The sequence below is a fragment of the Plectropomus leopardus genome, chromosome 2 (genome assembly GCF_008729295.1).
Source record: "Plectropomus leopardus isolate mb chromosome 2, YSFRI_Pleo_2.0, whole genome shotgun sequence".
In the NCBI taxonomy this organism is placed as follows: Eukaryota; Metazoa; Chordata; class Actinopteri; order Perciformes; family Serranidae; genus Plectropomus; species Plectropomus leopardus.
In genome coordinates, this window is record NC_056464.1 from 10,364,223 (window position 1) to 10,382,059 (window position 17,837).

The following is a 17,837-nucleotide window of genomic DNA, read 5'->3' on the forward strand; positions in this document are numbered from 1 at the left end:
ATGTGTGTGTTGGTGCATGTGTGTGTGCTTGTGTGTCTGTGTGCGCGCACACATGCGCCTGCACGTCTCAGAGACAGAGGGAGTAAAGAAGGTCAGGTTTATTGACAATGTTATTTTAAATTTTAACATTTTTTGCCTGAATTCAAAGTAAATAAAACAACCCCAAAATTGGTCTTCCACTATTGAATAACTGACTATATCTGTGAACTGACATTCATTTATTATTCATGCATTTTCACTCATTTAGCTCAGTGCTTTCCATCATTTTAAATTTAAGTATGCATGATGAGTTCATGCAAAAAAGGGTCACTTAATGCCTTTTGTGTGCTGCAGGAAGATGGGGACACTGCACAGTGACAAACTGACATTTGGTGGACGCCTCTGAGTCACTTTAATCAAATTCAAGCAGTTGCAGACATTAAGACAGACATTAATTTTCTCTGTGAATTCCCAGCCAATGAGACACGGTGACAGTCCAGCAGTGTGTGGCTTTGTGGTGCAATTAAAATGAGATGTAATAACAGAGGAGAAATTAAGGGAGAGAGGATCCGTTGATGTTAATGGATGAGTCAAGCTACCTGAATTAAAAGCTTTAGAGAATAATGGAGATGATCAATAATGTTTTGTAACAGTTTTCATGGCTTTATTTAAATGCTGATATTTTATACTAGATATCCATAAATCATCTATTATGACAAGTAAAAATTGCAAAGATATATTTGTTTGTTTTACCACACATGTTCTCAGTGTCCTGTGAAATAAGTAACAAAGATAAAACTTTGTAATTTGCAGTACAGAACTTGTAGTTTTAATGCAGTATCATAAGTTAGCCAGATGGAGGCACCACAACTAAAGGTCAAAGTTTAAATTAGTCTCAAACACTGCATAATCCTGCCATCCCTTGGACTTTGCAATTATTAACAAAAAAAAGTGTAAACAGAAATGATTTGTGGAATAATCTGTCAGAGAAAATAGCAATAAAATCTCAATACAAATTTATCTTAGCCCAATTGTTACAAATGTACACTGAAATGTTAACACTGATGGCTATTGGAATAAGTTTGTGTTTCTGAACATCTTAAATCATTACAAGGGTACATAACCAGGAAACGTGAAATTGTGTGTGAGTTCTATGTTGAAAACCTTTATTAAGAAAAGAGTCTGTGCTCTCTGAGGTATCAACCAACAACCAAAAAGAGCTTGACAGAGCTTGTGAAGAGAGAAAAATCAAACTGTTATTTGAAGACTGACATAAGTTATTATCATTTTAACAGGTTATTAGACCGGAAAAAAACTAACTAAAACTAAATTAAAAATTACATCTCTGAAAATATCACCTAAATATTGTGGGCTTATAAAACAAAGCATTTGGGGTCCTCCAACAGAACATTTTGAGCCTCAAATACAGAATTTCCTACATTCTGGTGATTTTTTTTAATGCTGCACCAAATTGTACCTTTTCTGCATCAAATTATGGTGTAAATGTCTTTAATTTCACCAAACAAAATTCCTCTGCTACTTTCATGTGTTTATTGAGAGGGACAAATGCTGATGTTCTAAATATTGAGGGGGACATAGAACAGTAAAGGGGATAAACCACAGGGCAAAAAAAGTTATCAACCACCAGTCCGATGGGGACACTAACTCCCCATAGAACTGTTAAAAGAGCTAAAAGGGCTTCCTGTTCAGAAACTTAAGATTCTGGACACCAGATATAATGTCACGTCAGATAATACATAACAGAGGCTCACAGAGCACAGATCATAATGAGAATACATGTTGAATATTTAAAACACTGGCCAATATTGTCCATAAAGGTTAAAGTGGATGCAAAGCTTTGACAAATGATATTGACTTGTTTCTTTAAATAATTTTCAACTCTTCTAACTGTTACACATTGCTCAGTTCCCTAATCCACACTTCAAAGATAGACACAGGCTCCTCTTTCTGCTTTTAAAGCATTGGGGTTTTTTTTCCCTTGCTAAAACTATTCATAATAACTGCCTGTTATTTGCGTTTATCAGGTGGCACAAAAAATGCCTGTTAATGGATTTGTCTTCATTGTGGCAGTTTAAACTTCTGACAAATATTCACGTATATTCTTCCAAAATGCATGAATTTTTTGGCATGACCATAAAGAGAGGAGCAAAGTGCCCTCATATGTGTCACATTTATAACAGGTAGGAGATACCTCAGGGTGTGTTGTAAAAACACACATTCAAACCTTAGGTCTTATTCCTAAAATCACCAAATACCAGTTTGCACTTGAGCTGCAGAGCACAACTGCAGCTTGTCAGAAGTAATCTTGACATTACAGAAAACAATTTCAAATTGAAAGATCAAAGGTGAAAGGTCGAAATTATTCTGTCAGGGGTGTCGGGTTCACTGAGGGAGAAAACTGACCAAACCAAAGCCCCCACCTTCAAAAAAAAGACAAGAAAGAGGAACAAGAATTGGATACATGTTTCTATAAAACAATTACACGTGGCTCCTTTGTGTCTAAAGACATGCATATTTAAAAACTAAGGTGAAATTTAAAGAGGGGGTAGGGTGGCGTGTTGGGCGTAGGTGCATGATTTGCAAGCTGTCAGATGACAGCCTCGCGGATGAAGAGCAGTAGGCCCCCACTCTCTGTCCGGTGCTCGGTGCTCCCCACCCCCTCACTCAAACGCCTCCCCATACCCCATGGGAGGAGGTCTGTTGCGCTGCGGCCACACTAAATCAACATCGTCCTAATGAGGTGTCACACTTGACCCCCAGCAGCCTCAGCCCCTCACATGGGTGTCAGAGCCACAATGAGCGGCCCTCCATCTCCAGCGCCTGGCTGACACATTTTGATTCATGAGAGAGCCTGGGCCCTGTCAGGTCAAAATTACCCCTATCAAAATGCCACCATCAACACATTCATCAACCCCAACTCTGAATCCGCCCTTTTTTCTTTCCTCTTTTTTTTCAAATATATAAATATATAAAAATCAACAGTACTTCCTTGTTTGTGCTTTGCATGATGTGCCTCTCCCTCTGACTCCCTGAACAATCACATTTGTACACAGTCGTACCTCTAAACACCTTACACACACACACACACACACACACACACACACACACACGGGCATGTTCTCGCTGATGACCTCTTATTGCAGCTAGACGTGATACGCCTGCCTGTCATTGGTCAGGGCTCCAGCCTTCTGCTCTTAATGGCTCTCAGAGCGATGAACTCTGTGTCCCCCAGGTGTTGGTAAGCCTTTCCTCTGACCTACTGACCCAAAACACTCCTAATGTGAACAGGTCCTCACAGCTAATAACGAACCTGAGAATGAAATCTGTATGACCTGCCCTGCTGAGTCAAAGCACTGTGAGACGGGCAGATTGCTTACTCATAGCCTGATCATACCCTACACACCATGTAACAGGTAAAACAGTTATAATCATGGTCACACTCCTCAAAACACACATGAGATGATGATTGAACCTGCTCGCTCCTCATCCCCTGGAGATCAGCTCTGTCAGTGTGACCACAGCTGAGACTCCCACCGTCCCGGGATCACCCCGAGACGAGATCATCTCCTGCCTATAATCGACTTGGCCTGGCGGCAGCAGATGCTCTTCCTGATTCAAATGAGGAAGGATCAATGTCAACAACCAATCCCAGCACACTTTGTAGATCAATATTCAAAGGTGTTGTCCACATCCTTTGCTACAGTTACATACAACCTTGTTCTTCACTTTACAAGGACAAGCTGTAACACGGTGGCCCCTTGCTGAGAAGATCATTTACTGTCAGCTGACACTAAACTCTGCCCACTGAGGTGGCCATCTGCCTCAAAAACTTTCCCCTGGGAGACAAAGGCAGTCCAGTAAGACCAGTATACCCGTCAACTGACTGGTCTGGTCTTCAGCATCTCTAAATGCCCATGATCTCATTGTCTTTATCATGCAAAATGAGGATGTCACTATTTATTACTTAATCAACCATCTTCTTGGTGTTTTGCTATAGTGTCAAAATACATCATGCACACTGATGCTCATCTAGGAATGGCAACATAGTGTCAGCATAGGTAGATTTCAGGGGGGATGTGGGAACACACTCCCCTTAATTTAAAATGGTGCAGAGAAGGCATAAAATGTTGCATAACAATTCACCAGAATTCAGGAAATTAATTCTTTTTTTTTCTTTTTTTTTGCAGAGGACTCCCAAACGCATGTGTGTGTCCCCCAATGTTGAAACAAAACCTACACGCTTGACTGTCAGTTTAACATATTCAGACACTGTTTCATCTCTGCAACATAAAACATTAAGAAAATGTATGTTCACAACATAAAATAGAAGATAAAGATCATGTTTATTATTGAATGTATAACATGTCTCTAATGAAGCTCAGGGTCATAAACTGGAGTTCATGCAAAGTGTTAATGAAAAGTAATAAAACTGTAAGATGTTACGACCCAGCACCCATAATGTCGATGAAGCAAAGCAAAGGTCTCTCGTGCCTCATTTGTGTCCAGATTTAAGTGGGTAATTGTGATGATAATTAAGCCAGTCTAGCATTTATTACACTATTGAATGTTGTGTTTTTTGAGTGATACACAGCACACAATAAGAATTCAGTTAACAATGTTTTAGACTTTAATGGTTAAAACTTAAGTGTTATGTTTGATTTATGTGAGCATATGTCTAATTGTCTAATGGTATCTGTCCCTATGCGCTCAAACAAACACACACCCCCCCACACACACACACACACACACACACACACAAAAAGCACAAAAAAACAAACAGAGGCTAAAATTACTCTATTATCAAAATGCGTTAGGGTGAAATACCCAAATACCTGTAATGACATCAGTATCATTGTCAGGCTTCATCCTTTAAGAGGCCTGCAACACGTCCCTGTCCCCAAGGGACCCCAAAACAAAATAAAAAGAAGAACTAAGGAATGCAGAGGCATCAAACATGTCGTCGGTTCTATGGTACGAGTCTCCCCTTTACAGACATGCCCACTTTCTGCAAGTCCCACGCACTATTGGGCGAAAACATGCTGTTTTTTCATGCAGTATAAATGTGAATAAATGTTATTTTTGCCTGTTGGATTTCTGCATATTGGGTCCCTAAACACTCTTGTAATTGCTACCACCTTTGAGCTGAGCACACAGGTGCAGCTAATCACACTGATTATCAGCAGACAACTGTATTGCCAATATTTGGAGAGTGTCAGTCTCCACAGACCTGTGGATGAAACTAAGAAGTTAACTACAGCACTGCTAGTCAACACTGTGGAAGACTCGGATCTTAATGACGTCCAAGGGTTGGCATGCTGTAACCAGTCATATGCCCTACCATCGCGGTGAACAATAGTTTCACTCATACAGGATATATATGAATCAGAGAAAGACACTAAGCTGGAATTCCTGAAAAGTGCAAATGCCGTCATTTGATTCCTAATCAAGACAATCTGGTAAGAATTGCTTCACCTTCTCAATATAATCTTCAAGACTGTTTTGAAATGCAAAGTAATAGAACTGAAAAGATTGATTAGTTGCAATTAACTAATGAAATCCAGCAATTAATTGCAATTTGAGAAATTCATCATTTAACAGCTTTTCAAATGTTTTTCTTGTAGGTTTTTTTGTAGGGGCTTAATACAGAGGACAGTGTGTTATGGAGCAATGGTGGCATGGAATTCATTGCCAAGTTTATTGATTTCTAAAAGTAATACAATATGGTTTCACAAAAAAAGTTAAGATTGTATTTATTCACAAAAGGAAAAGTGTAGAACACTGTATGTGATATATACTTTTTGATGGTCTTGAAGATATGAAATCGACTTCGAGCTATTAATCTAATTTTCTTCTTGTGATTCAGCTGATGGTTTCTAGGTATTTTATTTTGATCAGCTATTGAGGAGAGAGATATTTTTTAGAGCTGCTGTATTAGACAGCCGTTGAGTCTGTGTTGATTGTTGTGTGTTGTATTGGTGCTGCAATGTGTTTGTCAAACTGTGAATATGAATGCTATGTTATGTGTATTTGTGTAATCTTGTACATGAAATATTGTAAATGACAACAATAGAGAGCCCAGGAAGAGTAGCTACTGTTTATAACAGAAACTAATGGGGATCCACAAACAAACAAACAAACAACAATAATAAATGGCACTCCATCTAGAGAAAAAATATTTATTTTTGATTTTGGGGGAAACTGACTTTTTTAATAAAAAAAAAAAAAAAAAAAAAACTCTAAGGGCAATGTTACTGCTAAATTGTCCTGCAAGCTGTATAACAAATTTGCAGCTTGAAAAAAAAAAGATTTACATTTATTTTCCACATTTTTAATATATGCTGGACAACTTCTCCCATGTATGAGCTTCTGTTTTGTGGTTTTTCACACTCCTGCCACCAGCTGCCAGCAGTGCCTCAGCAATAATGACTTTCCTACTTAATGATTTAGCTATCACAGTCTCCCTCAGCGCAAACCTGATCCAGCCACAGGGCCAACAGGCCTCTCCCGTCTCCTCTCCAAGCTGCTCATTAAGTTCTTGACAGCAGATGAAACATGACTCCTCTCTGAGTAGTTAAGCCGTGTGTTTACTAAATGCTCTGACAGATAACCTGCAGCAGGGAGACTCATTTTGACTGAAAGCTTCTGTAGGTCATTTTGCAAATAATACATCAGATTCAAAACAGAAACTCAGGAATATAGGAATGAAAACACAGGGTAAAACCATCTTAAATTATATGGAAAACTAAAGAATTAATTGTTTCTCCGACTCCATCATAAAAAAAAGAACTGATGTCTGCTGCCTGTCTTGCTCAGAGTGCCACTAGTTTCTTTGCCATCCCCATAACCTCTTACCGCCTTTGAACCACAGCTTCAGAAGCTAATGTCCTAAAAACAAGCAGATCAAACGACACATTGTGCATTTCAAGCATGCTTGCAGTTTTGCAGTGATTAACTTGCTGTGTTCAAAGGGTTTTGACAGATGAGAAAATGTTGCAGAGTAGCATCCTGTCTTGGAATACAATTATGTGACATTTAACATTGAAAATCATACCTAAATGTGGTATCTAGCATTAGAATTATAATGCTTACACAAAGAAAGCAGTCTGTGCACAAGAACAAAAGCGGTGCCCTGTCAACATGTTTAAGGCCAATTTGTAAAGGAGCCTCAGTAGAAAATATTTAGTGGGAGAAGACAATATAGAAACATCATATCAAAACAAATGGGAATGTTCATCTTGTTTATTATATGTACCTTAAATATGAAGAATGACAAATAAATTGAAAAAATCCTCCAAATCCCGTGAAACATAAAGTTACACAGTTGCTGGATGACTTTTCAAAAAAATCCTTTTCAGTAAACTGACTCAGTCATGATGTCACACTATAACCAGGACCCATAATTTTCACCATCATGGTGTGATATGTATTTTGCAGTCAAAATGTAAAAACGTCTGCAAAAGATTAAACACTTTTTCACCATGAGCTTGAAATCCTTAATTTTGTAAATTTCACTTGATATCACTGTAGTTGACCATAAATGCTGCTTTTGCAATGTAAAAATCTGAGAAATTATAAATCATACTCTTTAGCCAACAACATTTGGTTATGAGCTAAACCTGCCCCTGGAGCATTCAGGACTTAAGTGAAAGCTTTTAGCTGCTTTGAAACTCAATAATTCAATAATGTTAACAACACATACACACTAAAAGCTGAGGTCTTGCATTCACGCACAATTCCGTCATAGCAACCACTTAGCAACACCCTAGGAAGAACCATGAAGTAAGACATGAGCGACCAGTAATAACCAACTACTCTGTGTTCACACTACTTGCTACACAGCAACAGGCTACACTTCATTTTCAACAGAAGCTGGTGATGATGATGCTACAAACTAATGCCCTACATTTGTCGCTGCTGCAGGCATTATGCACTACAAATGAAAGTTGAGCTGACCTCAACTTTTTTTCAGCACTATAACAACATGGTGAAGCTTATGCCAATCATATGGTTTGTTTTTTAGCTGTGGCACTACGTAATTTAGTGTAGTTGGCAGATGTTATACTAGCTCTTTGTGCATTGCACTGCAAGCAGAGATGCAATGGGGAAGCAAAATATTAAAATGTAATGCATTTGGAATGCATTTTTTTATATGTTCAAACTGTGACTGTGACCAATTCATCTTCATTCTTTCAGGTGTTACTCAGATTTATTGCCTCACGTGGTTTGTATGTAAATAAGGAAAGTGGGTTAAAATTGTGAAGTTATTTAACAAGGGGAGACAGTCCAAAACCCCTCGTCACTTAAAATGACACATGGAGCACAGAGGCTGTGCAATCTTTTGTGTCAAAGGAACTTTTGATTTAGTTAAACAGCTAAAACAAGAACCTTTCACACTCAAACAATGGACTCCTTTTCTGAAACGTAGCACTCGACAAGTGAGGAGCAAATTGTACGTGTGTGTGTGTATGGTGTGTGTGTGTGTGTGTGTATACGAGTGCGCACGTGTGTGCGTGTGACCCCCCCTAGTCTAACAATCACCCTGACGCATACCACCCTTTCTCTCCTCAAATAAAAACAGGGTAAAAGGAAAAGAGAAATCATCCACTGTTGAAGTACTTTACGAGATCCTCCTCTCAACAGAAAAAGGACTAAGTATCCATGGGAATCTTAGCACGTTAGGGAGGCCTTTCTCCCTTCCTCTCATCCGCTCTCCCCCGCTGCACTCATGGACCAATGCAATTGTTTATTTTCTCCCATTGAGGCTGCTCCATTCACTGGCTCTCACATTTACTCTGCTCAATTGGAGTGAGACAGCACTTATTCGAGGAGAGGAATGTAGCGTTCCACTGACAGAGCAGCAAGAATGCAGAAGAAATAATTAAAACTTTTTAAAGGAAAAAGGTACAGCTGAGCGTGAGGGAGAACAACGTCAAACCGAACAATGCTGGATTTTCTGCCGTGATGAGTATATCCACATATCACCTTGGCACTACAATGCAAAAGGAGTGTTTGAATAATGCTAGAAAGTGGAGCAGGGATCCTGTAAGGAGGTCATTCATTCGCCGTGCTTTCTTAACTGAAACTCTCCGGCGGAACAATGAAGCGTTCTCCGGCCTCTTGTAAGATGTGGCCTGTCCTCCAACCTCACTCCTCCGGGCCGCAGCACAATAGCAGCAAGCTGGACCACGGAGTTCATTTCTCCCGAGGTCTATTCTGTGTTGAGGAGGCAGCTGTAATGACAGTTTCCTCCTCTGTAACAATGACCAAGGCCTTCTGTGTCCTGTCTGTTATCTTTCAGGGTGAATCTTCTATGAGCTTGAGATTGAAGCATACCATCCACAGTGACACCAGTGCAGTATTTGCGCAGTGTAGCATTTTCAGGTCACTTCATCTTGGTTTCCGTGGTTTTCTGCAGTACGTGCTTAGCTGCGTTTTCGGTATATCATATTATCACTAACATCATATGCTGCCTCAGCAAGCAAGATATTTAAGCTACAGTATGTCTGTTGTGCATGAAACATATTTTTGCAGACTTTGTCCTCTTTGGGTTTTAGCTACCTGGCAGTTGGTTGACAGTCAAACCACAAATTTTGTGACAAAATCATAAATCATAAATTTGCATTAGTGGAAAGTAACTGATCTATTCAGGTGCTGTACCTAAATACCAGTTCGTGGGACTTCTACGCTATTTTATGCTACTATATACTTCAACTAAATTACATCTCAGTGGTAAATATTGTGCTTTTTGATCCACTCCATTTATCTGACACATAGTATAAAATGTAAAATAAAATATCAAATGTTGAAATGACGTCCTACATGGTGTTATAGTGTTCCACCAGTATACAAAGTGTCCAAAATCGGCTCCACATTGATAAACTACGACATTAAAATGCTCTTTCATGTATTCTATAGTGCTTAGAAATAAAGACTACTACAATATTCTTTAAAAAAAATATAAGTAACTAAAGGAGCCATTCTGCATTTTGAGTACTTTTACCTTTGATGCTTTATGTACTTATGTACTTTTACTTAAGTAACATAAGTAACATTGTGAACTTTTTAATTTTTTTATTAAGTATTTTTAGAACAAAACAAATTTGCATTGGTAGAAGTTTGTATTTTGTATTATTTGATCCTTTTCAGCACTCAAATCACTTTTTCTTGCATTTTTGTTTTGCCTCTGACTCTTGAGCTGCTGTAACGTGTTAATTTCCCCAATGTGGGATTAATCACATTTTATCACACAGAGGCCCTCAACTATTTTTCATTATTTTACTGAGGGTTGAGCCAGTGGTTTTATCAGGGTGGCCCCCTCTGGCCCCCTCTGGCCACCTCTTGGCGGTGCCACTGACTGCAGAAGCAAAATGACTATATTAGGTAGGCAAATGATTGACTGTGCACAGCAGAAAGCAGTATGCTATCTGATAACTGGCCACAATAACACTTCCTTTACACAATACTACATTGCTGAGACAGTCTGAGAGTGGCCTCCACAAAAAGGCAGAAATAAAGTGGACATTTAAACAAACCAGTTCAAATCAAGAAACCTACTGATGAAAGTGAGTAAATACAAGGACAGAACAGTTCACATCTAGGTTGTTTCATAAAAACTCCTTAGTTTTTAGCTCTAATGGGGTCAATAGCAATTAGATGTTGCTGAAAATTACATTTGACATGGACTCTAGGTGATAGTTATAAATCTTAGTGTCCTGTTCTGTTTGTTTGGTGCTGCTCTGCTGTTGTGATGTGACCTGCCATAATAATTGGCTTCACTAACTCTGGTACAAAAAAATCAAATGATGAAGTGTATTTTTGAAATAGTACATGGACCCTTAAAAATAAAATAATGTAATAATAATGTGTCTTTCCCTTGGTACAAACTTGTCATGATGAATTTAAGGAAATCCAAGCAGTCATGAGAGATTAACAAAATAACACATCATTGAGGCCACTTTTCAAATACTGCAGCTTCACTGTTAAAAAAAAAAAAACTGTATGTGGTACTAAAGTAAGGTGCTGTAAGAACTGTCAGTAAAAAGAGGCTGCACATTTAAGTGTATGTAGTATGTAGTGAGTTACTGGCTATAAAGCTGCTCAAAAGCTGTAGTTTGGATAGCGAATGAATGGACAGGTGGAGAAAATATTCATGAATTTCTGCCTGGTCCTCAATGGCTTGAACAAGAAGCATGTTTTCACGAAAGAGAAGGAAATTCACAGCGAAGCAAACATTTTCTTTTGCAGAGGATCATTGACATTTGTTCCAGGCAGGCAGGCCAGAGGTTGCCACATATAAAACACAAGTAAATCTCACCTGACCCCTACTGGTCACACACATCTAATACACTTTCTGTGGTAGATCATGCACACCAATATAAGGTTCTCTTCTATATTTATGAGGCATATGTGACCGTTCTAGTCAGCAAATATATGTGAAAAAAGCAACACACACGCACACAGTCTGTCTTGGGAAATAATATCGTATTTGAAGGGGAAAAACACCTTATTATTATTGTTATTTCCATGGTTTACTCAGTATTTGTGAAGTAGCACTACTCTTTCTCAGAGCCAGAAACCAGAGACATAATTTTCAAACTTGTGAAGTCAGCAATTAGTTCTGAAGCTGCTTCATAGACAGTGATTGGGAGCCTGATTTTGTGGACCTACAGTTTGTATGATTTCTTTTAATCAATTAAATGCATCACCAGACCTGGCTTTTTAAGATCCTCTCATTAAAGGCAGGTGTGCTAAATTAGTCGAGCAGGGAGGACACAAAGAGGACTTCAGGAGTCTTTAACTGCAGTGTGTTTAGTAATTCTTAGTTTTATAGTTTGATAAATTTGTTCATCTTCCTATTGATTTGAACTTTATTTTTCTAAAGGCCTGTTTATTATAGGGGGGATGTTTGTTTAGGATTTTTTCTTGTTTAGTTTAGCCTCATCAAGAAGCTCTCCATACATCCCACAAATTAATCAGCACCTGAAGAACCCTGGATCATCAAGTGAGTACAACCAAAAACACAGAGTTGGTCATATCTACCATGGCGCCTGTCAGCAGTTATTTCAAGCTTATTTAGAGGGCGAAATCAAATCTCAACACAGGTGGTAAGCTGGAGACGCATGATACAGGACACATGTGAATGTCATGTGTAACGGTTGTCCAGTTATGTTTGGATCACTGAAAAGCATGTTAAAACCAAGCTATAAATCATAGAGTGAATAAATAATGGATGTAGCTACTGTGACATCACCCATCATCATCATTTTTAAGCCTTGAGTCGCCATCTTGGTTTATTGGATCCAGATATGACTGTATTGGGATGAGAGACTGGAGCTATGGAGGAGGACTTTTTCTGGAGCCAGCCTCAAGTGGACAGACGAACAACTGCATGTTGTGGCACTTCCACATTGGGTTCATTTTTCAGCTCTGGTGGTTGCTGCTTGGTATAAACAACCTCTCAGTTCATCAAGGATATCTTTCCAAATTCATTGTTTACGGAGCATTTCCAGACTGTTTTTGATGACATCACAAAATTTAAGTTTTAGCATTCAATTTTATTTTTTTTTTATTTAGTAGAGTTGTTCAAGTTCAGAAATACTGTTGGACTGTCTTTGACCATAGGAATAACGTATGAATTTCAGCTTACGTTTAAATTCTTTTGCAACAGGGAAAAAGTCAAACAGCTGCGATAGTTAACTTATATGTAAACTTAAAAGCTTACTTGCTTTAATGAAGTCGTGCAAAAGATTGGCTCCCTATTAGCCACTAAAGAGCCTGCAGTACCTTGCTGACATCAGAGTTTATAATTTTCCATCAAGCCTCAAACTGTGACAATAACCAATAAAACAATTTTTTTTAAAAAAAGGTTTTGGCCCAATTGCATCACGTGAAAGACAGAGAGGAAGCTATCACACAGTTAAAGAGAGGCAGCTCTGAGGGGTGAGAGGAAGAGAGCTGAAATAGGATCTATTTTTCTCTGTGGTTTTCACATTTAATATCGAGTAGCAGCATGTTGACGTGGTTAGACTAACCACCCTGCCACAAAACAACAGCTGCACTGCAGAGCCTCTCTGTGATCTCTCAGGATGGCTGATTCTCCATCCTTTGAGTACTACAACTATGACATCTATGCCAACTATGACTACGACAACTTCACTGACGATGGCATGATTGATTTAAATGTCACAGTGGACTGCCCTGACTCACACCTGCACGGCTCCCAAATCTTCCTGCCCATAGTGTACTACTTCATATTCTTCACAGGCCTTCTGGGCAACCTCTTTGTGATCACAGTGGTGGGCAGCAAAGGTAAGACAGGTGGGCGTCTGGTGGACACGTTTGTGATCAACCTGGCCCTGGCTGATCTCGTCTTTGTCCTCACACTGCCTCTGTGGGCCATCTCTGCCAGCCAGGGAGGTCAGTGGGACTTTGGGCTCGCTGGAGACCTGCTGTGTAAACTGAGCAGCTACATCATAGCTGTGAACCGCTTCTCCAACATCTTCTTTCTCACCTGCATGAGTGTCGATCGCTACCTGGCTGTGGTGAAGCTGATGGACTCGAGGTACATGAGGAGCAGCAAGTGCATCCGTCTCACCTGTATTGGAGTTTGGTTGAGCTCCCTGGTGCTCGGCATCCCATCCCTGGGGTACCGCAGAGTGGAGCCATCCGGTGATGGACTCTCCTGCGTGGAAGACAACAACTCACCATTCTTTCTTGGCCTGAGCCTCACCATGGCACTGCTCACCTTTGTCCTCCCGGTGTTGATCATCGTGCTCTGCTACGGGACCATCGTCATGCACCTGAACCAGCACTGTGCTGCAAATCCTCGAGCCGAAGCCCGCCGCAGACACTCCCTCAAGATGGTTCTCTCCATCATAGTGGCCTTTGTGGTATCCTGGCTCCCCTTCAACGTCTTCAAAGTCATCATCATCCTCTCGCAGCTCTCAGACGCTGAGCTGAGTTGTGATGCTCAGTCGTGGCAAAGAAACGGGCTCCTTGTCTCGTGCTGCCTGGCCTTCCTCAACAGCTGCGTGAATCCTGCCATCTACTTTTTCCTGGACCATCACTTCAGACGACAGGCCGGGATGTTGTACAAGACCTGCACAGGGAAGCCGAAGTTACTGCAGAGCTTCAACTCTTCAGCCTCATTCACAAATGTCGGCACTTCAGAGAGCTTCGGAACAACTGGTGGGAGAACTCACCTGCAGATCACTGAGTAGGAGGCAGTTTTTTCTTTTTTATACCTTGAAGGGAGTAAATTCAGAATTATTTTATCAACTTGTGAAAAAGTGTTATCTTGATAATGAGAGTTTGTGCACATTTCACAAAAGGAATGTTTATATGATGTAAGACCACATACATGGCAAGAAATTATTTTTTTTCATTCAGTACAAAAATGTGATTTTCTTTTGTCATACATTTCCTTTATTTTAGTTTACTACAAATATTGAACATGATGTGCATAACTGCGTATAGTGTCACATATAGTACAGTTGTGTATGAGTATCCACTGATATGTTTTATAGTTTGAAATTCCTATATACTTTTGCAGCATTAGTAGAGTACAATATTATTCATTTGCAGGTGTAAAATATATAATTCAGAAATGTGTAGCATAACTGATAAGTTGTATTTTTAATAGACTGATGTTACTGTGAAAAGTTTATGAATGTTGTTTATGAATGTTTTATTAAATGTTTATATTGTGATAAAATTACATCTGAAAAAATAAAAGCTGAAAAAAACTGTGTGTATTTGTAACTTGAAAGTTTTTACACTGTTGTGTTTTCCATTTATTTTATTGATCTAAAAAAGAATCAAATAAGAATGATCTGTCAAAACACTGTTTAATCAAGGATTACAGAATTTAAGTTCATGATTTAATTGTGCTATAATAATATAATAATATACTGGGCTTCCATAGGACTGCCCATCCAACTTCTGGCAGATGTCATAAATAATTTTAATATAAAAGGGACATCACACCTCAAAAGTTTAGAACAAGGTTTTCAATAAATAGGATTCAGAATAGAATTAAAATATTTAGTAAATTAAAATTTGAGTTATTGCATTCATACAATAAGTGTTGTAGTTCCAGATCATGCACGGCCAAGTCAATATTTAAATAATATTATAAAAAGAGCAAGTTTAGTCAAGTTTAGGGAGATCTAGAGAGAAAAGAAAAGCATGTTGATGCTTGGCAGCATTTTTTAACTCAATTCTGTCATCATTCCTTGTTGCCTGTAAATAGCACTTTCAGGGCTGAAAAGAAAGAAAATTATTTTCTATGCTGTCTGTTATGAAGCAAATTAGCTGTTAGGATGCATTTCTGTAATTTCAAATAATACAATACAGGGTAATTTGCATGCTGTTCTCCCTACTACAGTGCCTTCTTTTAATTTTACTTAATGCTGATGTAAAGGTGCCTTGCATTATCAAGTCATTTTAAGTCTTTCAGCAATAATTCACAGTTTTTGCAAAATTGCTCAATATGAGTGCAATAATGTTCAATGTTTGGTGGATTAATGTAAAAATAATACCAGCATTGGCTATTCAAAGGATATTGTTTTTGTCTAAAAATGTATTTGAATTGATTAGAATAAGATAATACACTACAAAGAGGTTTGTAGTTTTGGGGGGTTTTTTTGGTTCATTTTTTTTATTTTATGAACAACACATTGGTGGTCTTTGCTTTCTGTAACTCTGGCTGCAAGATCACGATTGACTTGACTTCTCAGGTTTTATCTTGTCATTTATCAGTAACTGTTTTGCTCCATGCGCTGTGTGTGTGGTTTTACTGATGCTTTGATCATCATCTTTTTGGCATCACAAAGTGCAAACAATAAATACACTCTGAAAAATGCCTGTAAAATTCCAAGAGAGGTGTGAAATATGTGGTCATTTCTGATTTCTCACTTTCATGCCTGAGTTTTGCAAAAGAAATCAGGGACAGCAAAAAAGACCGTGGGAGACAAGTCACACTTAGGAGACGCTTAACTGGCAACTTAAGAACAGGAAACAAAAGCTGATTGAAGCTTGACGAAAAGATTACATTCTCACAGGTTATCAAAATGTTCCTTAAAATATCAAAAGGGGCTCCATGGCAGTAATTCTGGATGAGTTTTAACTACAAAAAAAAAAAAAATTAACAAAAGCTTACCACAATAAAAATAAGAAAACAACAGCTTAGCTGTGATATCTATGATGTTCCCTGACGAGAAGACAAAATGCAAAACATTTGTATGTGAACAAACTTTTTTCATTATCTTGACAAGAACTTCTTTAATGTCTGACAACAAAGTAAAGTCACTCGGGCATGAAGCTCGACTAAACGCTAAGTTCTGAGAAATCAGGGGCATTCAGTTGCATGTTAGCAGCGTATGTGAAAGTTCAAATGTTCATGTGTGCCCATTTCTGTTTCAGTTGCGTATGAGTAGTTTCAAACATAAAAACCATGCTTGTTAAAGCTGCCAGGCTGTGGGTTCAAGGGGTCAGGAATTTCCCCTATCCTGCTTGAAAAAACAAATTGTGTCAGAGACACAGTGACCAGCTTTGGTCACAACACTGTTTCAGTACTATCACAAATAATTCTAATGTGTTTGATGTCATGTGTATTGTGTTATGTTTATGCATGTACCTTTGTTGTGTTTGAGCAAAGCCAAAGAAAGAATTCCACTGAGGTGGAATCTAATCTAATAAACAGTTGTAGTGTAACTGATGTATATTAGGTATGATTACACATCAGTGGAAATCTCTATTTGGCTTTGCTTAAGCACAACCATACATACATACATACATACATATATATATGTTTGTATATATATTTATTTTATTTATTTCAAAGAACGTGCATGCATCTATTCTTGCATAATAGACAAGAGTGCATTTTTAAGATGAATTATATGTACATTAAAAGCTTGAATATATATATATATATATATATACACATACATACATACATACATACATACATACATGTGTAAGTGTGTGCGTGCGCATGTGCGTGCTTCAGTATAGAAACACGTTCATTTTTACAAGTTGAAATAAATGCATCATAGATAGTTTAACAAAATCTGTTTCTAGATTTGTCATGGGTTTTTTTTCATGTAAAAAGTGTACTTTATTAGCATTGTTGAGGGTTTTTGTGCATTCATCGCACATTTGAACATGTTAATAGTTTGCCTTTTAACTTGAGAACAGAGCATTTCACAAGCATCTCATTTAAACACACACACATTGGCAGAAACCAATGCCAGGTGCTTGCAGCTTTGAGGTTTAGTGAATACTCAACGACCCTTCGTCATGCAGTTACTTGGGTCCAAGGTTCAAACCACCAACCCTGCAGGAACGGTCATCAGCAGCTCAGTTTTGTTAACTGAATAGTTGTGTCACGAAGATCTAATACTAAAATGACAACAGATGCAGATTCATGTTTGTTTTTAGGCTAATTGATTTTTAGGTGTAACACTGATAGGTTTTTAAATCTATGAGTTCAGAAGGTAACTGTTGAGGCTCGAGTGTCCTGTGGCAGATATTTCCATAAATGTAGACATGATAGCAGTGTTAAAAGTCAAGATGATTAAAACAAGCAATTGAAAAAGAAAAGTTACAGTAGCTAATGAAAGTTTAAATTGAGACCGTTTAACATAGTTAATCACATGTAGGCCCAACAGTCAGTTTAGAATAAAAACTCTTTGGTGACTGTGCCACTCTGGTACACACAAAATGAAAGGTGTGACCTTGGCACTGAGCCGTATCTGTGTTTTCAAGTGGGCGAGCTTTCAGTTGGTTTCTGTTTCTGCTCATTTTGAGGTGACAAACAGATTATGTTCTCACAG

At 38.5% G+C, this 17,837-nt stretch overlaps 1 protein-coding gene across 1 annotated transcript; it reads left to right on the forward strand.

Annotated features, from left to right (window-relative positions):
• The first annotated feature begins 12,974 nt into the window (after nt 1-12,974).
• On the forward strand, nt 12,975-14,725 carry gpr25 (G protein-coupled receptor 25). The gene has a single exon (XM_042505225.1). The coding sequence runs from the start codon at nt 13,086-13,088 to the stop codon at nt 14,217-14,219; it is 1,134 nt and encodes a 377-aa protein (XP_042361159.1). The 5' UTR covers nt 12,975-13,085; the 3' UTR covers nt 14,220-14,725.
• Nucleotides 14,726-17,837: the final 3,112 nt, after the last annotated feature.

Bases quoted from the DNA above. Each gene is read 5' to 3' on its own strand.
- gpr25 (XM_042505225.1), top strand. From the start codon at position 13,086: ATGGCTGATTCTCCATCCTTTGAGTACTACAACTATGACATCTATGCC.